General features: G+C 40.6%; 1 protein-coding gene across 23 annotated transcripts in view; it reads left to right on the top strand.

The window, feature by feature from the left end:
* The window catches only part of LOC112234653 (E3 ubiquitin-protein ligase MYCBP2-like), a 326,118-nt gene that overhangs the window by 171,976 nt on the left and 129,165 nt on the right, over positions 1-24,977 (top strand). For 17 of the 23 annotated variants that reach the window (XM_042314694.1, XM_042314668.1, XM_042314624.1 and 14 more), the window contains 11 exons: positions 4,939-5,165; positions 5,263-5,346; positions 5,460-5,556; positions 5,973-6,165; positions 6,574-6,890; positions 13,775-13,996; positions 14,421-14,612; positions 16,824-17,030; positions 18,112-18,249; positions 21,066-21,244; positions 21,397-21,539. In XM_042314694.1, coding sequence (XP_042170628.1) covers positions 4,939-5,165; positions 5,263-5,346; positions 5,460-5,556; positions 5,973-6,165; positions 6,574-6,890; positions 13,775-13,996; positions 14,421-14,612; positions 16,824-17,030; positions 18,112-18,249; positions 21,066-21,244; positions 21,397-21,539 — 1,999 coding nt within the window. Of the gene's footprint in view, positions 1-4,938; positions 5,166-5,262; positions 5,347-5,459; positions 5,557-5,972; positions 6,178-6,573; positions 6,891-13,774; positions 13,997-14,420; positions 14,613-16,823; positions 17,031-18,111; positions 18,250-21,065; positions 21,245-21,396; positions 21,540-24,977 lie in introns of all 23 variants that reach the window. The other 6 variants (XM_042314744.1, XM_042314728.1, XM_042314737.1 and 3 more) reach the window with 2 other exon arrangements.

Here is a 24,977-nt window from a genome sequence, read left to right as displayed (position 1 = left end):
CTGTGTTTGAAATTCACAGCTCAACTGAGGGACCTTGCAGATAATTGTATGTGGGTACAGAGTTGAGTCAGTTATAAAAAATAAAATAAAAAATGTTAACCCTCTAGAGTTGATTGAGGGACCGGTGCGTCAAAGTAACACAATAAAAAAAATATAAGCTAGAGATTTTTTTGTGGTTGCATTGGATGTGTCTCAATCCCCCGCATACGTTGATGTGGCTCTTTCGCATCTGCGGTGATAGGTGGCAACGCTAGAGCAGTGTTTGTCAGACCATGAGATATCCCTAAAATCGGTGTTCTCACGGAAATGTCTAATGTCCAGTGGTGAAAAGTACTTAAGTAAAAATACCTGTACCTACTACTTAGTCGTTTTTTGGGGGGTATATGTACTTTACTATTTATTTTTTTATTTTTACTTCAGAACATTCATAAAGAAAGTAATGTACTTTTTACTCCTTACGTTTTCCCTGACACCCAAATGTACACTTAGCAGGACAGGAAAATGGTCCAGAACATCCCTGCTCATCCCTACTGCCTCTTATTTGGCGGACTCACTAAACACAAATGCTTCATTTGTAAATTATGTCAGTGTTGGAGTGTGCCCCTGACACTCCATGAATTAAAAAAAGTCATACCATCATCGGGTTGACCTAATATAAGGAATTTGAAATTATCTGTACTTTTACTTTCACTTTTGATACTCTAAAGTATATTTATATTCAAATACTTTTAGACTTTTACTCAAGTAGTATTTTACTGGGTGACTTTCTCTTTTACTTGAGTCATTTTCTGTTAAGGTATCTTATACTTGAGTATAAGTAGACGATGGGGTACTTTTTCCACCACTGGTAGCGTCTGAAACTAATTATAACCACTCTGGAAAGGTGAGACTCGAACACAATGGTGTACGACCCTCACGAGTGACACCCAACTCGTCTGTAGGTAATCTGTACTTTTTTTGAATGAATGGAAGTACGAAGGGAGTTGTGCCTACACAAAATAGGGTTAAATATGAATAAAAAAACATGTATTTCCTGAGCTTTCTTATATCTCCTAGATATAGGACAAGCATGTCATCCTTGTTTCTTATGATTTATTGTTTTACTATCTTTTTTGCCATTTATGAATGTGTTATTTAATGTGTTTCTCTGGGCTATAGTAGTAAAGGCCAAATTCAATATTTGTGACTCACATCCTGGATTCGGTCTTATGTAGCAAAATTTGAAATTGTGTTTTTTACATTGGATAAAAGTAGAGACTCAGAGCTACAAAATGGTATATCATACAGTGGATTTTTGAGGAACAATGGGAAAGTAGTTCTGCTTTGAAAGTTGATAAACTTGTAAACTCACTTTTGAGAAAAGGGCCTTTGATTTTTTTGGTACCTACTGGAGAGCTCTCCTTTGTCTTCATCCATTTTGCGTTGCTCACACCCTTTTAAGCCAGCCCCGCCCATCTCTTTCAGGATTCACATATGAAGTCATGTGCTAAACAGTGACTAGAGCAGTAAATATTAAGACTAAAAGTAGAAGTAGCCTACAGTAAGGAAACATTCCAGGTAAACAAAGTGTTCAGATAAAAAATATTAGATGATGCTTACCCAGACACACAAAATTGATGGGGACATGTGAAAGAAATGCAATAAACCCCCAGCCACATCCAGTGGTGGAAAAAGTACAACATTTTCATACTTGAGTAAATTGTGAAATACCTTAATAGAAAATGGCAAAAGTAAAAGTCACACAGTAACATTCTACTTGAGTTAGTCTAACAGTATTTGGCTTTAAAAATACTTAAGTACATTTTTGCAATTCCATTTACTTTTTATACTTAAGTATCAAAAGAAAAAGTATAAATCATTTAAAATTCCTTCTATTAAACCAGACTGAAGTATTATGAGAGAATAATTGCAAGATTATTTTATAATTGCATCAAATGGTTGTTTTATGCAACAGAATAAGGGGTTGTTAGAACACACATCTGTGTGTGTTCTACTGAAAGTGGGCCTCTGGGAGATTTAACACTGACAGTGGATTTACGATAAACCTAACAAGACCACAATCCATAGCATGATTAGTGTCTGTGTGCCCGAATGGAAGGTACCAGGGAGCGATGCCTCGGGGGCAGACCCTGGTTTCTACACAATGATACGTTTTTATAGCAGATAATGTCTGCTGTGAATTATAAGTATTTTTCTCACAAATCTTAACCTTGTGACCCATTCCAAACATCTGTTTGTCATGTAGACCGAAGGGGGTGTCTTGGCTATAAAAGGCCATGGTATCTTTTGTCGTTGTGCTCTCGACGAATCGTGGGGGTGGGGGGTCGTTGAAGAGCTCCATTACTGCAATAATTAAATCATGTTTGATTGTCTTGAAGAAATCTAAGAGTCTCCTTTTGATTACAATAATTCCATAACAGTAGTACTTTAAAGTATTTTTACTGAAGGATTTTACACCACTGCCCAAATGCCTTCACACCAGTACATTAGCAGACTTTATATACTGTTGCACACACACTTATCACATAGTATTCCATACATAAGTAAAGGCCATGCAACCGGAGTTGAAGCCTAAGTGAGGTGCACATGTACAGCACATAAACAGATGCATTCGCAATATATTTATGTTTTGGACACTTGATACGGTCACATGTTGTGGTTTGTCACAAAATCATGTTATGACCACACATATCAATATTCATTTTATATATAAACATTTTGCTAACCAGAATAGAAAGAGGAGTGGGAGGCCCCAGGGCACAACTGAGCAAGAGGACAAGTACATTCGTGTCTAGTTTGAGAAACAGAAGCCTCACAATTCCTCAACTGGCAGCTTCATTAAATAGTACCTGCAACACACCAGTCTCCACGTCAACAGTGAAGAGGTGACTCCGGGATGCTGGCCTTCTAGGCAGAGCTGCAAAGAAAAAGCCATATCTCAAACTGGCCAACAAAAATAAAATATTAAGATGGGCAAAAGAACACAGACACGGGACAGAGGAACTCTGTTTATGTCTGTTGTTGAATCTTGTTATTTTCATACAAATATTTACACATGTTTAGTTTGCTGAAAATAAATGCAGTTTCTTTTTTTGCTGAGTTTATACATATATATTTATGTAGTGTGTGTGTATATGTATGTGTGTAAATATACAGTGGGGACAACAAGTATTTGTTACACTGCCGATTTTGCAGGTTTTCCTACTTACAAAGCATGTAGAGGTCTGTAATTTTTATCATAGGTACACTTCAACTGTGAGAGACAGAATCTAAAAGAAAAATCCAGAAAATCACATTGTATGATTTTTAAGTATTACATTTGCATTTTATTGCATGACATAAGCATTTGATCACCTACCAACCAGTAAGAATTCCGGCTCTCACAGACAGTTTTTCTTTAAGAAGCCCCCCTGTTCTCCACTCATTACCTGTATTAACTACACCTGTTTGAACTCGTTACCTGTATAAAAGACACCTGTCCACACACTCAATCAAACAGACTCCAACCTCTCCACAATGGCCAAGACCAGAGAGCTGTGTAAGGACATCAGGGATACAATTGTAGACCTGCACAAGGCTGCGATGGGCTACAGGACAATAGGCAAGCAGCTTGGTGAGAATGCAACAACTGTTGGCGCAATTATTAGAAAATGGAAGAAGTTCAAGATGACGGTCAATCACCGTCGGTCTGGGGCTCCATGCAAGATCTCACCTCGTGGGGCATCAATGATCATGAGGAAAGTGAGGAATCAGCCCAGAACTACACGGCAGGACCTGGTCAATGACCTGAAGAGATCTGGGACCACAGTCTCAAAGAAAAACATTAGCAACACACTATGCCGTCATGGATTGAAATCCTGCAGCGCACGCAAGGTCCCCTTGCTCAAGCCAGCGCATGTCCAGGCCGTCTGAAGTTTGCCAATGACCATCTGGATGATCCAGAGGAGGAATGGGAGGAGGTCATGTGGTCTGATGCGACAAAAATAGAGCTTTTTGGTCTGAACTCCACCCGCCATGTTTGAAGGAAGAAGAAGGATGAGTACAACCCCAAGAACACCATCCCATGGCATGGACCTCCCAAGCATGGAGGTGGAAACATCATTCTTTGGGGATGCTTTTCTGCAAAGGGGACAGGACGACTGCACCGTATTGAGGGGAGGATGGATGGGGCCATGTATCGCGAGATCTTGGCCAACAACCTCCGTCCCTCAATAGGATCATTGAAGATGGGTTGTGGCTGGGTCTTCCTGCATGACAACGACCTGAAACACACAGCCAGGGCAACTAAGGAGTGGCCTAGCCAGTCCCAATAGAACATCTTTGGAGGGAGCTGAAAGTCCGTATTGCCCAGCGACAGCCCCGAAACCTGAAGGATCTGGAGAAGGTCTGTATGGAGGAGTGGGCCAAAATCCCTGCTGCAGTGTGTGCAAACCTGGTCAAGAACTACAGGAAACGTATGATCTCTGTAATTGCAAACAAAGGTTTCTATACCAAATATTAAGTTCTGCTTTTCTGATGTATCAAATACTTATGTCATGCAATAAAATGCAAATTAATTACTTAAAAATCATACAATGTGATTTTCTGGATTTTTGTTTTAGATTCCGTCTCTCACAGTTGAAGTGTACCTTTGATAAAACATTTTTTACAGAGCTCTACATGCTTTGTAAGTAGAAAAACCTGCAAAATCGTTCTTCCCAACTGTATGTAATCTTAGTAGTTTGAGTACACCTCCAAGATCAAGGTTAGTAGGTATACTAGCATCAACTGTTTTTGTATTTATCAATGTATTCATTTAATTGCTAGGTTCTGTGATATTGAACAAATTAGCCAAGAGCTGAATTCATGCCGCAGTCCGAATAGAGGTATATTAAAGTTCTGCTGGTAAGGTTGACTCTTGTCTGTTGTCACTGACTTGTGTTGTGTGTTACTCCCCAGTTGTTTGAGCTGGGGCCTGATGGTGGAGACCATGAGACAGATGGGGACCTCATGGCTGAGACTGACGTCCTGGCCTACGACTGCGCTGCCAGGGAGAAGTACGCCATGATGTTTGACGAGCCGGTGCTGCTGCAGCTTGGCTGGTGGTATGTGGCCTGGGCCCGGGTGTCTGGGCCCAGCTCAGACTGTGGCTCCCACGGACAGGCCACCATCACCACAGATGACAGGTACCTACTGGGGTCCAGAGAAATACAATTACTTGAACAGATATCCCCCATTCCTCATTGTACATTGTGAATTATGTGAACTTACTCCTTTTTGCAGTGTGGTCTTTCAGTTCAAGAGTTCCAAGAAGTCAAACAACGGTACCGACGTGAATGCAGGTCAAATACCTCAGCTATTGTACAGGCAAGTCATTTTCCTACACTCCTAATGTTTCCTGATTTGTGACCCGTATATTGATGAACTTCAAGTAACCAACTTTATAATGGGAATGTAATGTGGTTGTTTTACTACTGCAGACTTCCGTCGAACGATGGCAACGCAGCCAAAGGGAAACAGCAGACCAGTGAGCCGGTTCACATCCTCAAACGCTCCTTCGCCCGAACCGTCTCAGTGGTACGTACCGTACGCTTGTGTTTCCCCTAGCTAGACTTGGTCCAAGGCAGGCCGCAGATACCCCAGAATCAGAGCACTGGCTTGTATGATAGCAATATTGAAACCAATTTTGTTCATCAGGCACCAAATGGAAGAAATTGATTTAAACAGAGAGGAGGAGCTATCTGGTCTGTGTGGAGCTATCTGGCCTGTGTGTTACCTGTGTACTACTATGAGCACCTGAATGGTTGTGTTTGTGTGTCTGTATCTACAGTACATGTGCCTTTGTGTGTGTCCATGCATACTTCCGTGTCTACCCACGTATGTGTAATATAGCATTTGTTAGGATGTAAGCTAGTTTCATGAATAGGTTATAAAACTGTAATAGACAGGTAATAAATATGCAGTAAAGTTGTCCTCCCCTCCTCTCCCTGTAGGAGTGTTTTGAGTCCCTGCTGAGGATCCTCCACTGGAGCTGGACCACCCTGGTGCTGGGGGTGGAGGAGCTGAGAGGCCTGAAAGGCTTTCAGTACACGGCTACCCTGCTGGACCTGGAGCGTCTGCGCTTCGTAGGGACCTGCTGCCTTCGCCTGCTCCGTGTCTATATCTGTGAGATCTTCCCCATCTCTGGTAGGCTCTCTGGTAGGGTTACAGAGATGCATGTGCACTAACGTGTACACATACGTGGGTAGACACGGAAGTATGCATGGACACACACAAAGGCGCATGTACTGTAGACACAGACACACAAACACAACCATTCAGGTGCTCATAGTAGTACACAGGTAACACACACAGGTAATATGCACACACACAGGTAACACACCACACACACACACAGGTAGCAAAAATATGGAAATTATAGAAAAGACTAAATCAAGAATCCAAGTTGATACCAATGATTTTGCTACATTGAGAGACCTAACATAAGTGTTATAATAAAGGCTTATAGTTATAGCAAGTAATGAAAATACCCGTCAGCTTTAAGTAAAGTTTCTGAATGTAACAGTATCATATTGTCCCTGGTTTAACCCCCAGGCCGCTGTCCTATTCCTGTTCCCCCCTCTTCCTCCTCACCAGCCAGCACCAAGGCGGTGGTGGAGGAGTCCAGCAAGCTGGCGGAGTGCGTGGGCAAGACCCGTAGTTTGCTCAAGAAGATCCTGTCAGAGGGCATGGACAACTGCCTGACCAAGCTGGACAACGACCCCCAGGGCTACCTCTCCCAGCCCCTCACCCTGCTGGAGGCCGTGCTGCAAGAGTGCCACAACACCTTCACCGCCTGCTTCCACTCCTTCTACCCCACGCCTGCGCTGCAGTGGGCCTGCCTCTGCGACTTGCTCAACTGCCTTGACCAGGTAGGTCTAAGAGAGAGGGAGCTCTCTGGACCAAGATTGTGGGTTCAACAGTAAGGTTGTTTGCTCAATTCCCACATGGACTGCATAGACTTACAGATGTGGTCAAATATATTGTCACCCTTACACTTTACAATTGACTGAAATACAGCGGAATGTTGTGTTTTTTCTTTGATAAAATAGTAGAATGGCTATTTTTAGGCTCTTGCAATTTACCACAGGTGAAGTGAATTACACAGTAAATGAGAATGATTGCCCCCTTTGGGACCGCATTTTTATTTATTTTGTCCTTTTTTGGTGGGGGGGTACAGTATTCAAATTATTATAATTTCATATAATTGAATATATTTTCCATTCATTATTGTTCACATATACTGCATATTTGTATTGTATGTGTTGGCTGCCACAACAACAAAAAACATACTAAATATTGATCATGTTTATCATATTACAGAGTTTAAGTAATATTAAATACGTTATGTAAAGGAGAAGAAACTAAAATAAGCGGGCCGCCATTCCCCCAACCCCACCCAGCCAACATGTCTCCTTCATCCAACCACCCAGAAGCCATCAGTGAATCCCAAACCACCCCCTTTCTCCTACCAACTCGCTCAGAGGGCCCTCCGTTGTCATGTGTTGCTGACGAAACTCACAAGGGTGACCTCCAGAGAGTGCCGATGGGCTCAATAATCCCATCAACTTCAGGATGATGATGCAATTCATGTTTGACTTTTAAAAAAAATAACCGAGCATGAAATTGAAATGAACACAGCCCCCTGTCATTTTACAAGCTATAAACCTCAGTAACAGTTAAATATTTAATTTGGGAGGTATTTAATCTGTTACATGTCAAGTCTTGAAATCAGACATAAAAAAATGAATGTGACATAATTAGGCACACCTCTTCATTCTTTTGTATGAAGATGCGCAAACTCCAAACATATTGTGTCAGGATAGCACTTCACTCTGAAGCCTGCATGACCAATGTTCCCTCAAATTTTTCCCGGCACTGAGCAAATTTCAGGTCTGCTGAGCGCAAACAGGCTGTACCTGTTTTAAGTTAGTTTTAACAATGGCCATGTAGGCTACTGTGGCTATTTGATGATCATAATGTGGAGTGGCCTACCATCAAAAACAATGGAGAAAATGCATAACATTTCAACGTGATTGTTCTGTCATTCAGCCTACAGTAGCAGCGAATGTGTGATGTTCAGTGTAGGCCTACATTCCATGGGACTTTTGAAGAAAATAAATGTGCAGGGCTTGGCATTAACCTGTTTATCCACTTGTTCTTCAGACAAGGAGGTGACAAAGTGTTTTTGTTTGATGCAAGAAACCACTTTACAAAAAATAAATCATTATTATTCCCATACCATTATTACAGAGAATCAGAAAAATTATGCTACCCTCTGCCGATAGGCTTGAATAAGCTAAGTAGCCAATCTCAAAATACAACACTGCCCCCTTTAAGACAAACTGTTTTTTGTTGTTGTTTTTTTTTACCTTACTCTGTTCAAAGATGTCTATAAATGTACATGTTTTGTGCTTTTGTAGGAAGCAATCATTCCCCTATTGCTGACTACAAATGCAATCATATCGAGAGGTTCCGATGACGAATTTGATGCGGGCCACCCGTCCCAGGTGACTTCAGCAAAGATCGCTGACAAAACATTATAACGTCATCACGAGTCAAGCAAAAACTGTTCAATTGAGAGGAATATGTAGTTAATGTAGAGACAAACGATGGTGCATATTTTTTTGTTATAAAGTTAATTTACAAAAATCGCTATTTAGCAAGTTTTGTTTCAGCCATATCCAATACCAGGTGTATCGAACTTATTCATTATAGCATGCAGGGAGCAGGTTTCAAACCCTCAACATTCTAGCCCGAAGTCCAGAACGATATCGACTGTGCCCAAATGTGTTAATTGGGGATGGGGCCGATTCTGTCTAAAAACACTTTCAATTGGAATTTTTAACATGAAAGGGGAAAAAGTATTATTAGTTTTTAACAAGAGTAGCAGGATGGGCTATTAGCTGAACAATAGACTATTCAACCTTTACTAAAGAATTGTCTAATAGCCGAGCTACGTGTGAACCCCCCTTCCCAAGTTGCAACAAATCATTTTCAGGACTATCTAGAAAAAGCAGCTGAGATGTGCAATATGTTTCTAAGAAGAGACTGTTCTCCACAATCTGTGGATAAGGCTCTTAATTTGGCATTGGGGAAAACACGAGATGAACTGCTACAAAAAATGCCTCGCTAAAGAACAATCTGTAATGTTCACAACCATATATACTTTGAACACGCGGAAAGTGGGAGATGCGGTCAAGAAACACTGGCATGTTTTATTTACAAGATAGATTGGTTCATGCCAACTGCCAGCCACAAAAGAAAATCAGACAGAACCATCCAGAGTTTCACCCTCCAGACATTATTTCCTAAAGGTCTTAATGATGAAATGCCTATGTATGTTATGTTGTACATTTGAACATGAATTATGCCCCTATTTCAGATTACTCTGACGTTTTTCATACACTGTGCACAATGATTTATGAAAACTTGCTTGGTAGGTCGATGTCCTGATTGTGGTTTCACAGATGTGAATAATTAATATGTTTTATGTACACTTTATTTGAATATTTATGAAATGCATATTGTTATATTTGGTAGCACTTTATTTTTCCTTTCAATGTGTGGAACGGACATGGGTGTGGCTAGGTCTACATAAGGTTGCTAATTTAAAAAACTCACAAAAGCTCTGACAAAGGCCGTGAGGCCGATGCGTAAAGCTTACTAAAAATCAGTGATACGATCAAGAGCAGTGGGCGGGTTGCTTCTTCTTTTTCCTCATCTTATCCGGCTGTTGCCATGCACCTACAAAAAAGATAGCGCAGATGTGCGAGTGCCTTTTTGAATTTTGGATTTGACTTTAAAAACAACACGAGGGCTTAATTGGAGTATATTTCTTCAGAGCATAGACCTATATAACTAAACTGGCTGAGGTAGGCTTTTTTTTTACTTACAATTGCAACTGGTCAAAAAATGTTGCATCCGACATAAAACAATAATTGAAAGAAAAAAAGTCTGCGCGATCATATTAAAACAAAAGCGCACATTTGTAATTCACAAACTCTAAAAGTAATTGGAAAGGTAGATACAAATTGTGTGACATTGTGGTTACAATAAAGAATGTAGCCCATCATGCAAATTATTCCTATTAGCAGGACAATACTCTTTTTATAGCCCAGCTACTGTTGTGAAAATCCCTCAACTTGAAATCTATTCAATGCTTAAGTACTCTAGAGTGTTACATTTCTGACTCAAAACAGCATTTCTTAATCAACATCTTTATGCTTTCGTTAATCTTCTTGATCTTGCTTTTTTTCTGTAGCAATTTTGAGCAAATTGTTCAAGGGCCACAGTTGATTCGTCTGTGAAGATGACATTGAATGTCTCGCCAGCTTTGATCTGGGCCTGCAAGATGCACATTTCTTTGTTTGTCAGACGAATCATTTGGGTCATAACTACAGAACAGTATTAAACAAGCGAACACACATGGTTAATGTTCTGAGAATTAAAAAAAAAAAAAAAAAAAATATATATATATATATATATATATATATATATATATATATAAAACATTTCTTATGAAGCCGTGACGCCCGCAGATTACAGATTGCCTTTGCCGATCTCTCATCATCTTTATTCGTCAGTGAGTCAATGGCTTGAATAGTCATTGACTCACTCACGTGTTGAAAAGGAACGAGATGGAGTCACGATCCATGCCAGGCACACCTGTGAGCTCTGGAACTCCACCTCTGACAGGCAGAGTCAACATACAGAACATGGCAGGTTCGTCAGGTTTTTGGTTCAACCTGACATTTCCATTCCTCTTCTGACAACAGAACTTGACTAACTGCTCACCAGGCACAGCAAGGGTCGCCCGGACCGTTATGCTGTTCTGCTATTCAAAGGATGTGTAACCGAAGAGCGATACCACGAGTTGTGAACAGAATACATAGCCTTCCCTCTGTGGCTGTCTATTTCAGCATCCATTCGCGCTGCTCTGAGACAAGCATGGAGAAACGAAAATGTTCAAATATTCCATGATATTCTTAAGATATGTGTTGACTGAATATAAGAAAGTGATGTCTGTTAAATAATCAAGGTAGGTTTCTCCAGAAATAAATAATTCTAAGTAACTGGCTTTATTTACAAATTAGTGAGAATGTCTGCCTTTTTCTTGCTCACTCTGGGTTAAATGAAAACGAAATCTTGAAATATTGTTACTTTTTCAACAAAGTGATTATTAATAATTCATTTAGAATGATATAAACGCCCTTTAAGATCTGTGAGAATATCTAACGGATAATGCCCCTTAGATATTAATATAGAGTCCTCCAATCCTCTAAATGTAAGGAACATGCCCCTTAGATATTAATATAGTCCTCCAATCCTGTAAATGTAATTATTGGTGGAGAGTCGCATCATTAAAAAAAAAATGTTTTTAGCTAAATAGCTACTGAATCCTTGACATCACTTAGAACAGCGCCATATTTTCCATTCCATCCTAACAGAATCCCAGAGGGTTTTTTGTTTTTCATGGAATAGAAACACCATAATATTAATCAAATTAATTAAGCACCAGTCAAAAGTTTGGACACCTACTCATTTCAGGATTTTTACTTTTTTCTATGTTGTAGAATAATAGTGAAGACATCACAACTGTAGCAGGTGTTGCCCATAATGCACATGTTTCCTATTAGCAGGACAATAGACTTTTTATAACCCAGAATTGTTGTGAAAATCCCTCAACTTGCAATGTATTCGATGCTTAAGTACTCTAAAGTGTTACATTTCTACATCAAAACAGCAGCACAGTATTTCTTCATCAACATCTTTATGTTTTCGTTAATAAAATAAAATAACGAGAAAAGGACATTCAAATGCGTATGTTTATTTTTCACTTAATCTCCGTTTGGGTATTGGTTAGACAAGAATTAGAAAATTAGGGTGCAGAAATGTTACGCGCTTAGTGTAACCTTTAACCTTTAACGAGGCAAGTCATTTATGAACACATTCTTATTTACAAGGACAGCATACTCCTTCCTCGTAAATAGCCCAGTACTGTACTGCCGACCATCATTTTCCGTTTCAGCAAGTACCAGTCAAAAGTTTGGACACACCTACTCATTCCAGGATTTTTCTAGATTTGTACTATTTTCTACATTGTAGAATAATAGGGAAGACATCACTAGGATGATCAATGAGAACAGGATGCACCTGAGCTCAATTTCGAGTCTCATAGCAAAGGGTCTGAGTACTTATGTAAATAAGGTATTTGTTTTGAGTTTTAAATACCTGTTTTTCACTTTGTCATTCTGGGGTATTGTGTGTAGATTGATGAGGAAATAATTAATTTAATAAATTAAAAGTTTAGGGGTCTGAATACTTTCCGAAGGCACTGTATGCAACATTAACCAATTAAAAACAGTACTGTAGCAATGAGGTTTGTGCAGTAAGGTATAGGCCCAAAACATTATCACCACATGGGTTTTGCTTGAATAGCTTGCACTGTTGTTTGGGCCATTTAAAAAAATATATATATTTCAAAATTTGAGGTAGGCTATATGATCACCCGGTAAAAGAATGTTATACATTTTTGTATTACTTGTGAAGCATAGCTGAGTGAGCATACATTTAAATAATTAGCTTTTTGTTTTTATTTTACTGGGCTGATGATGCCTGCATCCGATGGTCAGTCTCAGCGGAGGGATAGAACAGCAGACTGTGTCAGCCTCTCACCATCCCTCCACTCTCCCTTTACTCTGCTGACACTGACCAAAAAGGGACACCGTCTTCCAGCTGATGGTGAAACTCGAGTCGCACCGCATTCAGAAACTAAGTAAAATATTATTTGACATTAACAAAGACCCAAGCCGCTAATAATAACAACGCAAGCCTACAGATACACTTAACAACTCATTAATTTCTGCTGCAGTGCTTGTTGTAGCGCTGAGTGGAAATAGGAAGAACCGCTTATAAAAGTGTTGACTACAAAGTGTTGACAGTGCTGAGTAAGAACTTAAACATGAACTCACTCATTAAAACAGCATCTCTTTGCTGTATTCGTTGACAGTCTCTCTCAAGTAATGTTTTTAAATGTTTTCAAATCTCACAGTATCAACTTATAACTTTCGTTATTGCTGACACGGTCACCTGAACCATCCGATTGGCCAGCGGTAGGCCTATAGTGCACTTGATTTGCTCTCTGGGCCTGCCGGGAAGGTATAGTTTCTATCTTCAGACGCATGAAATGGACAAAGTTAGACGCACAAGTATCATACACCCCAAAAATGCTAACCTCCCCTGTTATTGTCATGGTGATATGATATTTGTACGTCTAACTTTCTCACTCATCATTATTCACGATTCGTTCAGGATTATCCGTAATCATGGCAGCATCCACATTAATGTGGAATTGTTTAGAAGCATTATATTCTTATTTACAATAAAAGTGACAGAATACATTATTTACAATTCATTTCTATTGGGCACAAAATAATCTGAAACACAACCAAAACAAAGAGCAAATGCATCCAACAAATGTGTATCATTTCGAATCCAAAGTGCTGGAGTACAGAGCCAAAACATCAGAAAATGTGTCACTGTCCCGTTACTTTTGGAGCTCACTGTATTAGTACATATATACTGTGTCTTGGTTGCCATTTCAATTGCTCATCTAAGCTTTTGTGTACAAAAATAAGAAAATACATAGCTAATGATAAGTTAAGGTCAAATGCATTCTGGCTCTACTTATCGCATCTCTTTAGTGAAAGTTTACCACCTCACCCACCCTTCTTTCCCTTCTCCCTTTTACCAGGACATTGCCGAGGCCAATTTCCGCACATCGAGCAGCCGACTGTTAGCGGCGGTGATGTCTGCGCTGTGCAACACATCAGTCAAGCTGACATCCATCTTGCCCATTGCGTACGACGGCGAAGTGCTGCTGCGCTCGCTGGTCAAACAGGTCAGCACGGAGAACGACTCGGCGCTCGCCCATCGCTTCCCCCTGCTGGTTGCACACATGGAGAAACTCAGCCACGTGAGTGAACAGCAAAGGCAGTGAAATTTTGACACAATGTCTGACCGATGAGGACCCTTATTTAAAAAGAGCTTCCCAGTAGGAGTGCTGATCTGGTTTCAGTTCCCTGGATCCATATCTTATTAATTATTATCGAAAAAGGTAAATTTACATCAGCACTCCTACTCCAATAGTTTTTGTGAATATCCCATAACTAGCACAGGGGTTAGCCACATAGCTTAACCTATTTTACTGTTGTAACACTCACCTATTAAAATGGACATGTAACCTCTGTCTCTTGATTTCCCATGTTGTGCTTATCACGTAGAATTTGATAGATTCAGTGGATTTGTCTTTTATTTTTATATATAATCAGAGAAGACACAGTTGCTGACCTTACTCGATGTTGTTAAACTTTATCTCTTTTCTCCTCTCCCCCTTTCAGACAGAGGAGAACCTGATGGGGATGACAAGTTTCAGGGAGGTTCTCGAGAAGATGCTGGTGATTGTAGTGCTGCCAGTGAGGAAGAGCCTGAGAAAGGAGGTGGAGCTCTTCTCTCCCCACCTGGTCTCCAACACCTGTGGCCTGCTGGCCAGCATAGTCTCTGAGCTCACAGCCTCTGCACTGGGCTCCGAGGTAAAGAACAGACACGAGCAGGCATGCCGGCACACACCCACAGACCCCCCAATCCTCCTCCAAGACACACACTCTGATGGTTTATGTTTGTGTTGTTTAGGATTTCATTCATTACCAGGTTGTGCCTGTTCAGGGATTGAACAGGACATTGATATTGACAGCCATTAAAAAATATATATTCCTGTTAATAGGTTGGCTAGATTCGTAATGGAATCAACCTTGCCAAATTTAGACCTTACTCCAGTCCAAATATAGCGCTCTGTTGGGGTTGAGAAGTCATTCAGTTGAGGTATTTGCCATTTACAGTGTGTTCTATTCCTCCCTACCTCAATCTGTATGGTTTCTTAGCTATTCTGATATTCAAGGTTAATACAATCAAATGTTCTCCAAATATACATAACATTTAAATGTTATGCTACATGCAGTATATGCATATATGAAAACTATTCAATCAAAATGGAGGAAGCTAAAAAATTGCAGAATTACTTTTCTTGTTTACAAGATGCTGAGTCACTTCGGGGAGTGACGTCTCTCACTCTGTCCATCCACACGTCTGTCCCTCTGTCCATCCACTTTTCCGTCTGTTTCGCTCTACCCTGCAGCTGCCAGCTGCATTCTCAACACTCAATCTCAATCACTCTGGCACCCTGCAGTTCAACCGTCATGACAACAGCCCCAGCCGCCACAGTTGTTCTAAATCCATTGTTCACGTTGTCAAGGAAACTTCTGTTCTCCCTATAGGGACTTGGGCCTGGTTGCATAAAACATCTTAGTTAATTTTCCCCTTATCCTTTCCCTTAAAGTTTCCTTAACTTTAAGTCAGTTGCACAAAACATTTTAAGGTGAATTCCCCCTTAACTACTTCATTCAGTATGGATATCAATGTAAACAGCATTTGTGGAGGTGGTTGTTGCTTTCATCTCCCCTGGTTAAAAAAGGAGAAAATCAACCAGCTAGCTACTTAGCTAAACAATGGAATATCCACAGCGACAAAGCTAGCTTGCTACTTAGCGAGCTACTCTGTAAGCTAGCTTGAAGTGCTAGAAAGTAATATAAACTATTTGAGAAAAAAGTAACTACATAAAATGTAGTTTATCTTCTGAAGCAATTTGGTTATCCTGTCTTGATTAGAACAAAATATTTTTTACATCTCGAAACGTAAATGCAATCTCTTTGACGAGACCTTTATTCAGTGAATTCCATTAAGTATGCCCTTAATAAGGGAATATTTGAGGGGCTCTATGCAACACCCTTAAACAATTCCCTTAGGTAAGGGAAAATTATTCCTTAAGTTAAACACTTTTGGTGTTTTATACAACCGGGTCCTGGATATCCATGTAACAACCACAGACAGGCTATCTCTGACCACATAGGTGTGGACATAGTTCAGGACATCCTCGTAGTAGGGATGGCACAATTACATATAACTGTGTAACTGATGGTTATGGATTTTCTTGATGGGATGGCCAGGAATTTGAGCGGTTGAGAGTGTTTCTGCGATAACATGGACTCTTACAGTAACATGGACATTAAACGTTGTTTCTCCGTGTTGAAACACGTGAGGTATAGTAGCAATCAAGTCTTAGGTTGCCTAGGCAACACCCCCTTGCTACAGCAGCAGCAAATGCGTTGAGGAATGGAGGGGAGGAGAAAATGTGCGTCTTAAAAATTAAATATATATATATTATTTTTCTTTGCTATTTAAACGGTTATTACGGTGACCGCAGTAATTTGGCTGACCAATAAGTCTTCCAAAGTTTCATAACTGCCACAGCCCTACCTCGTTGTTTTTGTTTCTGAATGTTTCTGTGTGTTGGCCGACATCATGGTCAGCGAGGTTGCTTCATACATTTTCTTGTACAATATCAATGGAATGCCCCTGCTGATGTTTATTCATCTCAGTACTACCACCTGGTAGACTTATGTAGCGATCTAATGAATAACACAAAGTTGGCAGATTTAAGTCTTAATGGCATCATTTGCTGGTTGTTAACATGTTTTTAGAACCAATTGGTCTCTGTTACAAACAGGTAAAGACCTATTTTTCATTACAAGGTCAAGATATCATGGGAAATAAGTCATATGTGGTTATTGTCAGGTCAGATTAGAACCAGATAAATACATATATTTCTGGCTGCTAATATAATATAGAAACGATAACGATAAAAACAATATAAAATACATAATCACTTGTCTCTTCGTTTCACCCAGGTGGACGGTCTAAACTCGCTTCACTCTGTGAAGTCCACTCCCAATCGCTTCACCAAGATGAGCCAGGGCCGCAGCTGGAACACGGGCAACGGCTCTCCAGATGCCATCTGTCTGACGGTGGACAAGCCCGGCGTGGTGCTGGTGGGCTTCTGTGTCTATGGTGGCGGGGGCATCCATGAGTATGAGTTGGAGGTGCTCGCTGATGACGTAAGAGTTTTATATATCAAATCAAATTTCAAATCAAATGTATTTATATAGCCCTTCTTACATCAGCTGATATATCAAACAGCTGTACAGAAACCCAGCCTAAAACCCCAAACGGCAAGCATTGCAGATGTAGGGGAGGAGGGATATTCAATGCCTGCTTTTTAATTTGTTTTACCCATCTACCAATAGGTTCCCTTCTTTGCGTGACATTGGAAAATCACCCTGGTCTTTGTGGTCAAATCTGTGTTTGAAATGAACTGCTCGACTGAGGGACCTTACAGATAATTGTTTGTGTGGGTTACAGAGATGTGGTAGTTATTCAAAAATCATGTTAAACACTATTGCACACAGTGAGTCCATGAAACATGTTATTTGACATGTTATTTGTTAAGCAAAGTTGTGCTCCTGAACTTGTTTAGGCTTGCCATAACAATGGGGTTGAGTACTTATTTGACTCAAGCCTTTTAAGCTTTTCATTTTTTATTAATTTGTAACTATTTCGAAAACCATAATTTCACTTTGACATTATGGGGTGTTGTGTGTAGGCCAGTGATGTCAAAATCTAAATGTCATCCATTTCCAAGTCAAGGGGTGTGAATACTTGCTGAAGGCACTGTAGCTAATTAAATGTTCATTAGTCTGTTTAATTATCGTATCTTCACATTTTCGTGAACTAAAATTAAAAGTAATGTATTCTTTTTTTAAACTTTTTTTAATATATATATACGTCATCGATTAAATTCACTTGTATTTAACCTGGAATTCCCTTGAAATAAATAAATAAAAATGGAGGGAGGCCTTTTCTCTCATCTCTATACTATAATTTTTTTGTCGTTGTTACATTTAGCTCACGTAGTCCTCGAGCACAATCTTAAACATGCTTTGTATTTAATCTAGCAGTAACAGTCTACAACTTTTCAAAGACAAAGTGTGTATATTGGTATTCATTGCAATTCATTTTCCTAAAGCCACTGACCATCTCTTTTGGTTCTTGGCTTGTATTTCAGTATAAGCTAACCCAGGAGTTCTTCTCTCTTACCATGTCTCTCCTTTCTCTCTTTCCCCTCTTCTTCCCCTCCAGGCCCAGACAGAGCACCCCGGGGACTCAGCCCACACCCATAGGTGGACGTCTCTGGAGCTGGTCAAGGGAACCTACAGCACCGATGACTCCCCCAGCGACATTGCCGAGATACGCCTCGACAAGGCCGTGCCACTCAAGGTACACAGGACTAAAATGATGTGCCCTATACATACATATCTATTCATCTATCTAACCATATGTATGCCAGGGTTTCGATTAGGATAATGTGGCTCTGGACAACGTGACGGGAAGATTTTAATTCACCGGCCATTTGAAAAATTGACCGGATCCATATGCATTTGGTGCATAAACCATTAGGGTGGTCACCCATGGTAATGGTGATCAGAATGACAGAAATCACATTTAGTTTATGGTATTGCATCTTAACAGATCATCTCCTTTGTTTTGTTGACGTTGAGTGAGAGGTTATTTTCCTGGCACCACACTCCCAGAGCCCTCACCACCTGCCTGTAGGTTGTCTCGTCATTGTTGGTATTCAAGCTGTTGTCGTCTGCAAACTTGATGATTGAGTTGGAGGTGTGCTTGGCCACACAGTCATGGGTGAACAGGGAGTACAGGAGGGGGCTGAGCACGCACCCCTGTGGGCCACAGTGTTGAGAATCAGCGAAGGGGAGGTTTTGTTTTGTTTCCTACCTTCACCTCCTGGGGGTAGCCCGTCAGGAAGTCCAGGACCCAGTTGCACAGGGCGGAGTTCAGACACAGGTCCTCAAGCTTAATGATGAGCTTGGAGGATACTATGGTGTTGAATGCTGAGCAATTGTCAGCATTCTTACATATGTATTCCTCTTGTCCAGATGGGATAGTCCAGACCTGATAGAGGTTCGATATGTGACAGAGATGAGAAACTTATCTCAAGATGACACAACTAGAATGGGATGCTAATATGACTAGGATTGTGCCTTTGGCTTCTGGACAAGGAAATAAAGTTAATATGGAAACTAATAGAGCAGGAGAGAAATCCCAGAACTTTTTGGGGATCTGAGGACCCATGCCAAATCTTTTCAGTCTCCTGAGGGGGAATAGGCTTTGTCGTGCCCTTGACACGACTGTCTTCGTGTGTTTGGACCATGATAGTTTGTTGGTGATGTGGACGCCAAGGAACTTGAAGCTGTCAACCTGCTCCGCTGCAGCCCCTTCGATGAGAAAGGGGGCGTGCTCGGTCCACCTTTTCCTGTAGTCCACAATCATCTTCTTTGTCTTGATCATGTTGAGGGAGAGGTTGTTTCAAACAATTAAGTATTTTATCAAATGCATACTGCCTCCAGCTCACATTGTAAAGTGGTAGCCTGTTGTCTGCTCTTGAATGTAGAATAAAGTAAAATTAAAATCATTATTTATTACAAGATTTAGTTGAGGTTTAGGGTTTTATTAATGATTTGTCCCTAATACAATGCTTTTCGTTTTAGAAATATTTACGATTAACTTATTCCTTGCCACCCACTCTGAAACTAACTGCAGCTCTTTAAGTGTTGCAGTAATTTCAGTCGCAGTAGTAGCTGACGTGAATAGTGTTGCGTCAGACGCATACATTGACACTGGCTTTTCTCAAAGCAACAGTCATTTTGTTAAAAATTGTAAAAAGTAAGGGACCTAGACAGCTGCCCTAGGGAATTCCTGATTTGACCTGGATTTTGTTGGAGAGGATTCCATTAAAGAACACCCTCTGTGTTCTGTTAGACAGGTAACTCTTTATTCACAATATAGCAGGGGGTGTAAAGCCATAACACATACGTTTTTCCAGCAGCAGAATATGATCGATAATGTCAAAAGCCGCACTGAAGTCTAACAAAACAGCCCCCCCCCCCAGTCTTTTTATCATCGATTTCTCTCAGCCACTCATCAGTCATTTGTGTAAGTGCTGTGCTTGTTGAATGTCCTCCCCTATAAGCGTGCTGATTGTCTGTTGCCAATTTGTTTACTGTAAAACAGCATTGTATCTGGTCGAACACAATTTTTTCCAAAAGTTTGCTAAGGGTTGGTAACAGACTGATTTGTCTGCAATTTGTCGGCCAACATTTTTCGGCAACTACTACCAAAATGAAGCACCCACTTGGTTGATGCTACGGCAGTCAGGTGGAGCCAGAAAGCACACCACATTTCAATAATAATTCAAGAGCAGCCTTGTAACTTTGTCCTCCTTTCAATCCTCATCACTGCACACCTGTCTTCTTGCTTTCGCCTTTTCTCCATCCTCAACCTCAGGACGGACACTGGTTGGCATTAGAATCAATACAGCTAGCCAGCTAACGTTAGCTAGCTAGCCAAACATACAAATTACTTGCCAGCTAGTTTAGTCTTTTTAGAGGAAAATCTAGTGGGCATCCCAGGTGGGTGTGTTTTAGAACCCCTTACTAATGGCTTTGCCAACTTTCAGTGGGCACCCACATCATGGGTGCCTTCGGAACCCCTTTCTGTTTTGTTTTTGGTTGTCAAAATGATTTTCTTTGTTAGTTCCATTTCTTGTGAGCGACATTTTGAGTTGGTCTCGTGGGAATGTAACACTACCTATATATTTTGTAAGTGGGGACTATTGGACTTTACATTGAGTAGGCTAAATATGGTAGGCTGCTAGCGTTGTGATGACTGGTCTAATTAATTAATAAGGCCTGGGAGTTGATTAGTCCAGTTCATGCAGCTATTTGTATGTTCATATTTTGTTTCTTTGCATTAGTGCGGCTTGAACATTTTATAATAATGGTCCATGGTACCTGTCATTAGTATTCTCAGGAAACAGGAAAGCTCTTGGTTGGGAAGTCCCGGGATACCGGTCACTGGAATTAAACCCTAGCATGTATCTATCCATCCTTCTTTTGGGTTTTTTATATCACGACTCAATGTCACTCATGATATGAAAACCACATATGTTGCACAATCGTGTTTGTCCTCCCCGTCTCTCTGTCCTCATCTGACTGACTTTTGTATACATTCTACAGGAGGGTGTGAAATACGCTGTCCGCCTGCGTAACTATGGTAGCCGAACAGCCAATGGGGACGGAGGGATGACCACGGTTCAGTGTTCTGACGGCATGGCCTTCACCTTCAGCACCTGTAGCCTGAGCAGCAACGGGACCAACCAGACCAGAGGACAGATACCACAGATACTGTACTACAGGTACACAGAGACACACACAGTTTCATTACATGAGTGACATATCCAGGTTGCCACACTCCCATAAGATGTCATTTAAAGTTGAGATTCATGTCCTTCCCAATGCTAACAACCATTGCTAGGGCTAACATGGGCGTGTGTGTCTTTGCCCATAGGAGTGAGTATGACGGGGATCTGCAGTCCCAGCTGCTGAGCAAAGCCAATGAAGAGGACAAGAACTGCAGCAGGGCTCTCTCAGTGGTCAGTGCAGTGGTCAGAGCTGCCAAAGATCTCCTTCACAGGGCGTTCGCTGTGGATGGTAAGAACTGGGAGCTCTCTGAATGAGTCAAAACCTGTCAACGTTATTTTCATAATAACTGACTTAAGATGGGACAATCAGGTTGTCCAACAATTGGAAAAAATATTATTGCAAATGTAGGTTAAACAACCAATGAGTCTATTTTCAGAGGGACCATATTACAAATATGAATGTCCTTGAAACAGTCTTGATATTTTCGTCAAAAGAGAGATCAGGGTCCAGAGTAACCCAGAGGTCCTTCACAATTTTAATTGAGACGACTGTAGAACCATCGAGATTAATTGTCAGATTGAACAGAAGATCTCTTTGTTTCTTGGGACCTAGAACAAGCATCTCTGTTTTGTCCGAGTTTAAAAGTAGAAAGTTTGCAGCCATCCACTTCTTTATGTCTGAAACACAGGCTTCCAGCAAGGGCAATTTTGGGGCTTCACCGTGTTTCATTGAAATGTACAGCTGTGTGTCATCCGCATAGCAGTGAAAGTTAACATTATGTTGTTGAATTACATCCCCAAGAGGTAAAATATATAGTGAAAACAATGGTGGTCCTGAAACAGAACCTTGAGGAACACCAAAATGTACAATTTACAAAACTAGATCTAGAGTATGACTGTGGCAGTGAGTTGTTCCGGAGTCATGTTGGCCAAATGATGGCTCCGAAAGCCTTTTGGAGTGGGTCTGTGGACTTTTCCACGTGAATATTAAAGTCACCAAAAATGTGAATATTATCTGCCATGAATACAAGGTCCAATAGGAATATATGGAACTCGATGAGGAACGCTGTATATGGCCCAGGAGGCCTGTAAACAGTAGCTATAAAAAGTGATTGAGTAGGCTGCATGGGGGGGGGGTGACTACTGAGCTGAGCTGACTACTCTGACTAGTAGTCAGTGCTAGTGGCAGACTCCACTAAGCTGGCAGGCTGGCTGGCAGGCTGCTGCCTGGCCTGCACCCTATTTCATTTTTGAGCTAGGGGAGTTAGAGCCCTGTCTATGTTCGTAGATAAGATGAGAGCACCCCTCCAGCTAGGATGGAGTCCGTCACTCCTCAACATGCCAGGCTTGGTCCTGTTTGTGGGTGAGTCCCAGAAAGAGGGCCAATTATCTACAAATTCTAGGGAGTGTTTTGAGGTTCACATACACTGTTTGTGGTCAAATTATTCTTACCATGCATTAAGACACGATCTGATGTCACCTTCCACGAAAACTTGCAAAAAGGACAGATCAGAACAATGGTTTAGTTCAATTAATTTCTGTTTCAGGGATTCCAAACCAGCATTGACTACATAAGACATTTTTACGTTCCCAATTTTCTTAACATTATCTCTACGACAAATGTCAGAGCATAACAACATACTGTTACTGTTGAATCCCTTTTCGAAATTAGTTCATTCTCCCTTATTTCACTGGCGACCTCTTGGAAGAGTTACCAGATCAGGATGTTAGCACCCTAACCCATCGCAGATGTTGAAATTTGTATCAAAACAAAAAATGAAATCAGCAATTCACATATCACACTGCATTTGAAGTAACTGTCATCCCTTATTAACATATATTTTTCCTTCTATATGCAGACTGAACAAAGTACATTTGTATATTTACCCAAGGAACAGACCCCAGGGAACTGGTAATTTTCCCTTCGAACATATGATTCACACCGTGATTCAAAAACAACATGTTAAATCAAAAATAAACAAATTCGAATAACCAATCAACTTAGAATTACAACTCTTGATGACTCCATAAGGAAATAATAGTATCTTATAAAGTAATGGTAAAATTAAAGTAGAAACTGGTGTTTCGCATTCATTTTATAATTAAATTACACCCGTTTCTATCATTTCTCGTGAGATTGATCATGCCTCACCAGAAGGTCAGGTTACAAGGCATACGACACCATTAAATATTTCTTCTCCCTTTTCTTTTTTTCTTATTTTTTTTCTCTTTAACCTTTATTTAACTTGGCAAGTCAGTTAAGAATAAATTCTTATTTTCAATGACGGCCTAGGAACAGTGGGTAGCTAGCCTTGTTCGGGGGCAGAACGACAGATTTTTACCTTGTCAGCTTGGGGATTCGATCTTGCAACCTTTCCAATGCTCTAACCTCTAGGCTACTTGCTGCCCCTTTCCTCCAGAAATCATTTCAAAACCTTCCAAACATTTGCATCCTGCGTACACATTTAAAACTGAATTGAAAAGACCCCATCCAAAAGAAATCCCACAGTATCAACACCGCTAATGCACATTCATAACCGGTAAGCTGGTGTGTGTGGTAAACCATAGATCAAAACACATATGAACAGGCCTCACTTATCTGGAATTCCGTTTATGGCCTACTCTATCATTTATGACGTTTTCTGAATTTGCAAGGAGTGTTTGGCCAGATGATTTTAAATGTGTTACCTCTAGAATCCATTCCCCCGGCAAATTTAGCCAAATTTAGCCATCATAAGGAATCCGCAATATTTTATCCCTGGACTCTATTAAAAAGTTGGCTCTGAACCACTATTGATCGAACGGAGACCGAACACCGCGATGTCAAATGTTCCTGTTCCGCTGCTCTTAAGAGGATGTGTGGCTGCTCATTTGACCAGGATACAAACGCTTGTATAGTGGCATTTCCTCCGAATGCAGCAGTTTCCAGAACCACCCCACACTCATTCTTCCAATGTCTGATAGTCCCACATCTAAAACAGGGAGCTATCTCCTTACTTTTTGATGTTTTTTCACTACATTTCTTTGTCTTACCTTGGCCATTAGGGACTTGCGCTGTGGCCGTATTAACCCCTCGCACATCTGCGACATGAGCGGAGAGGTATATTCCACTCTCAAAACATCTTGCTCTATTTCATCCACAACCCCCGTAATTGCTGTTTTGATCACAGGTTTCAAACCTGCCATCAAAGGCAAAATACAAATTATATTAATGTACTCACGTACCCAGTCTTTTTGTAGCTAAGTACATCTATTAATTCCCCATATTCAAAACTAATTGGTAGAATGCTTGTGCGCTTCTCTAGCTCTTCTCTAAATCCTCTAGCTCCACTCTGGGCCATCTGTCACAATATCAATAGTTATTATTCCCCAACCTCTCCCATCGGTGTCCAGGGTGTTTTAGTTTTCTTCACTCCCGTCTATAATACACACCTATTAACTATTTTCCAAGATAGCGCTACCCACTTTCCAGGATAATAATTAATTGGTTACGGCACTTAATACCTTGTATTAGAACCTATACTATAGCGTCTGCAAATGTATTACTGGAGAATACGGATGACTTAATGTCTTATTCCAGTATTGCGCCTCAAATATTTCAGAATTATTCACACTTGTCTTCCTATTTCCACAGAATCTTTAATGGTTCCCCCTCCCCATAGGGCATAAACCAACCTCTCTCCGTATTGCTACTGTTACTACACGTATCTCAGTGTCCGAATATCTT

Source organism: Oncorhynchus tshawytscha, linkage group LG03, assembly GCF_018296145.1.
Source record: "Oncorhynchus tshawytscha isolate Ot180627B linkage group LG03, Otsh_v2.0, whole genome shotgun sequence".
Taxonomy (NCBI): domain Eukaryota; kingdom Metazoa; phylum Chordata; class Actinopteri; order Salmoniformes; family Salmonidae; genus Oncorhynchus; species Oncorhynchus tshawytscha.
The sequence above is the reverse complement of the archived record's forward strand: the minus strand, read 5'-3'. Positions and strand labels throughout refer to the sequence as shown.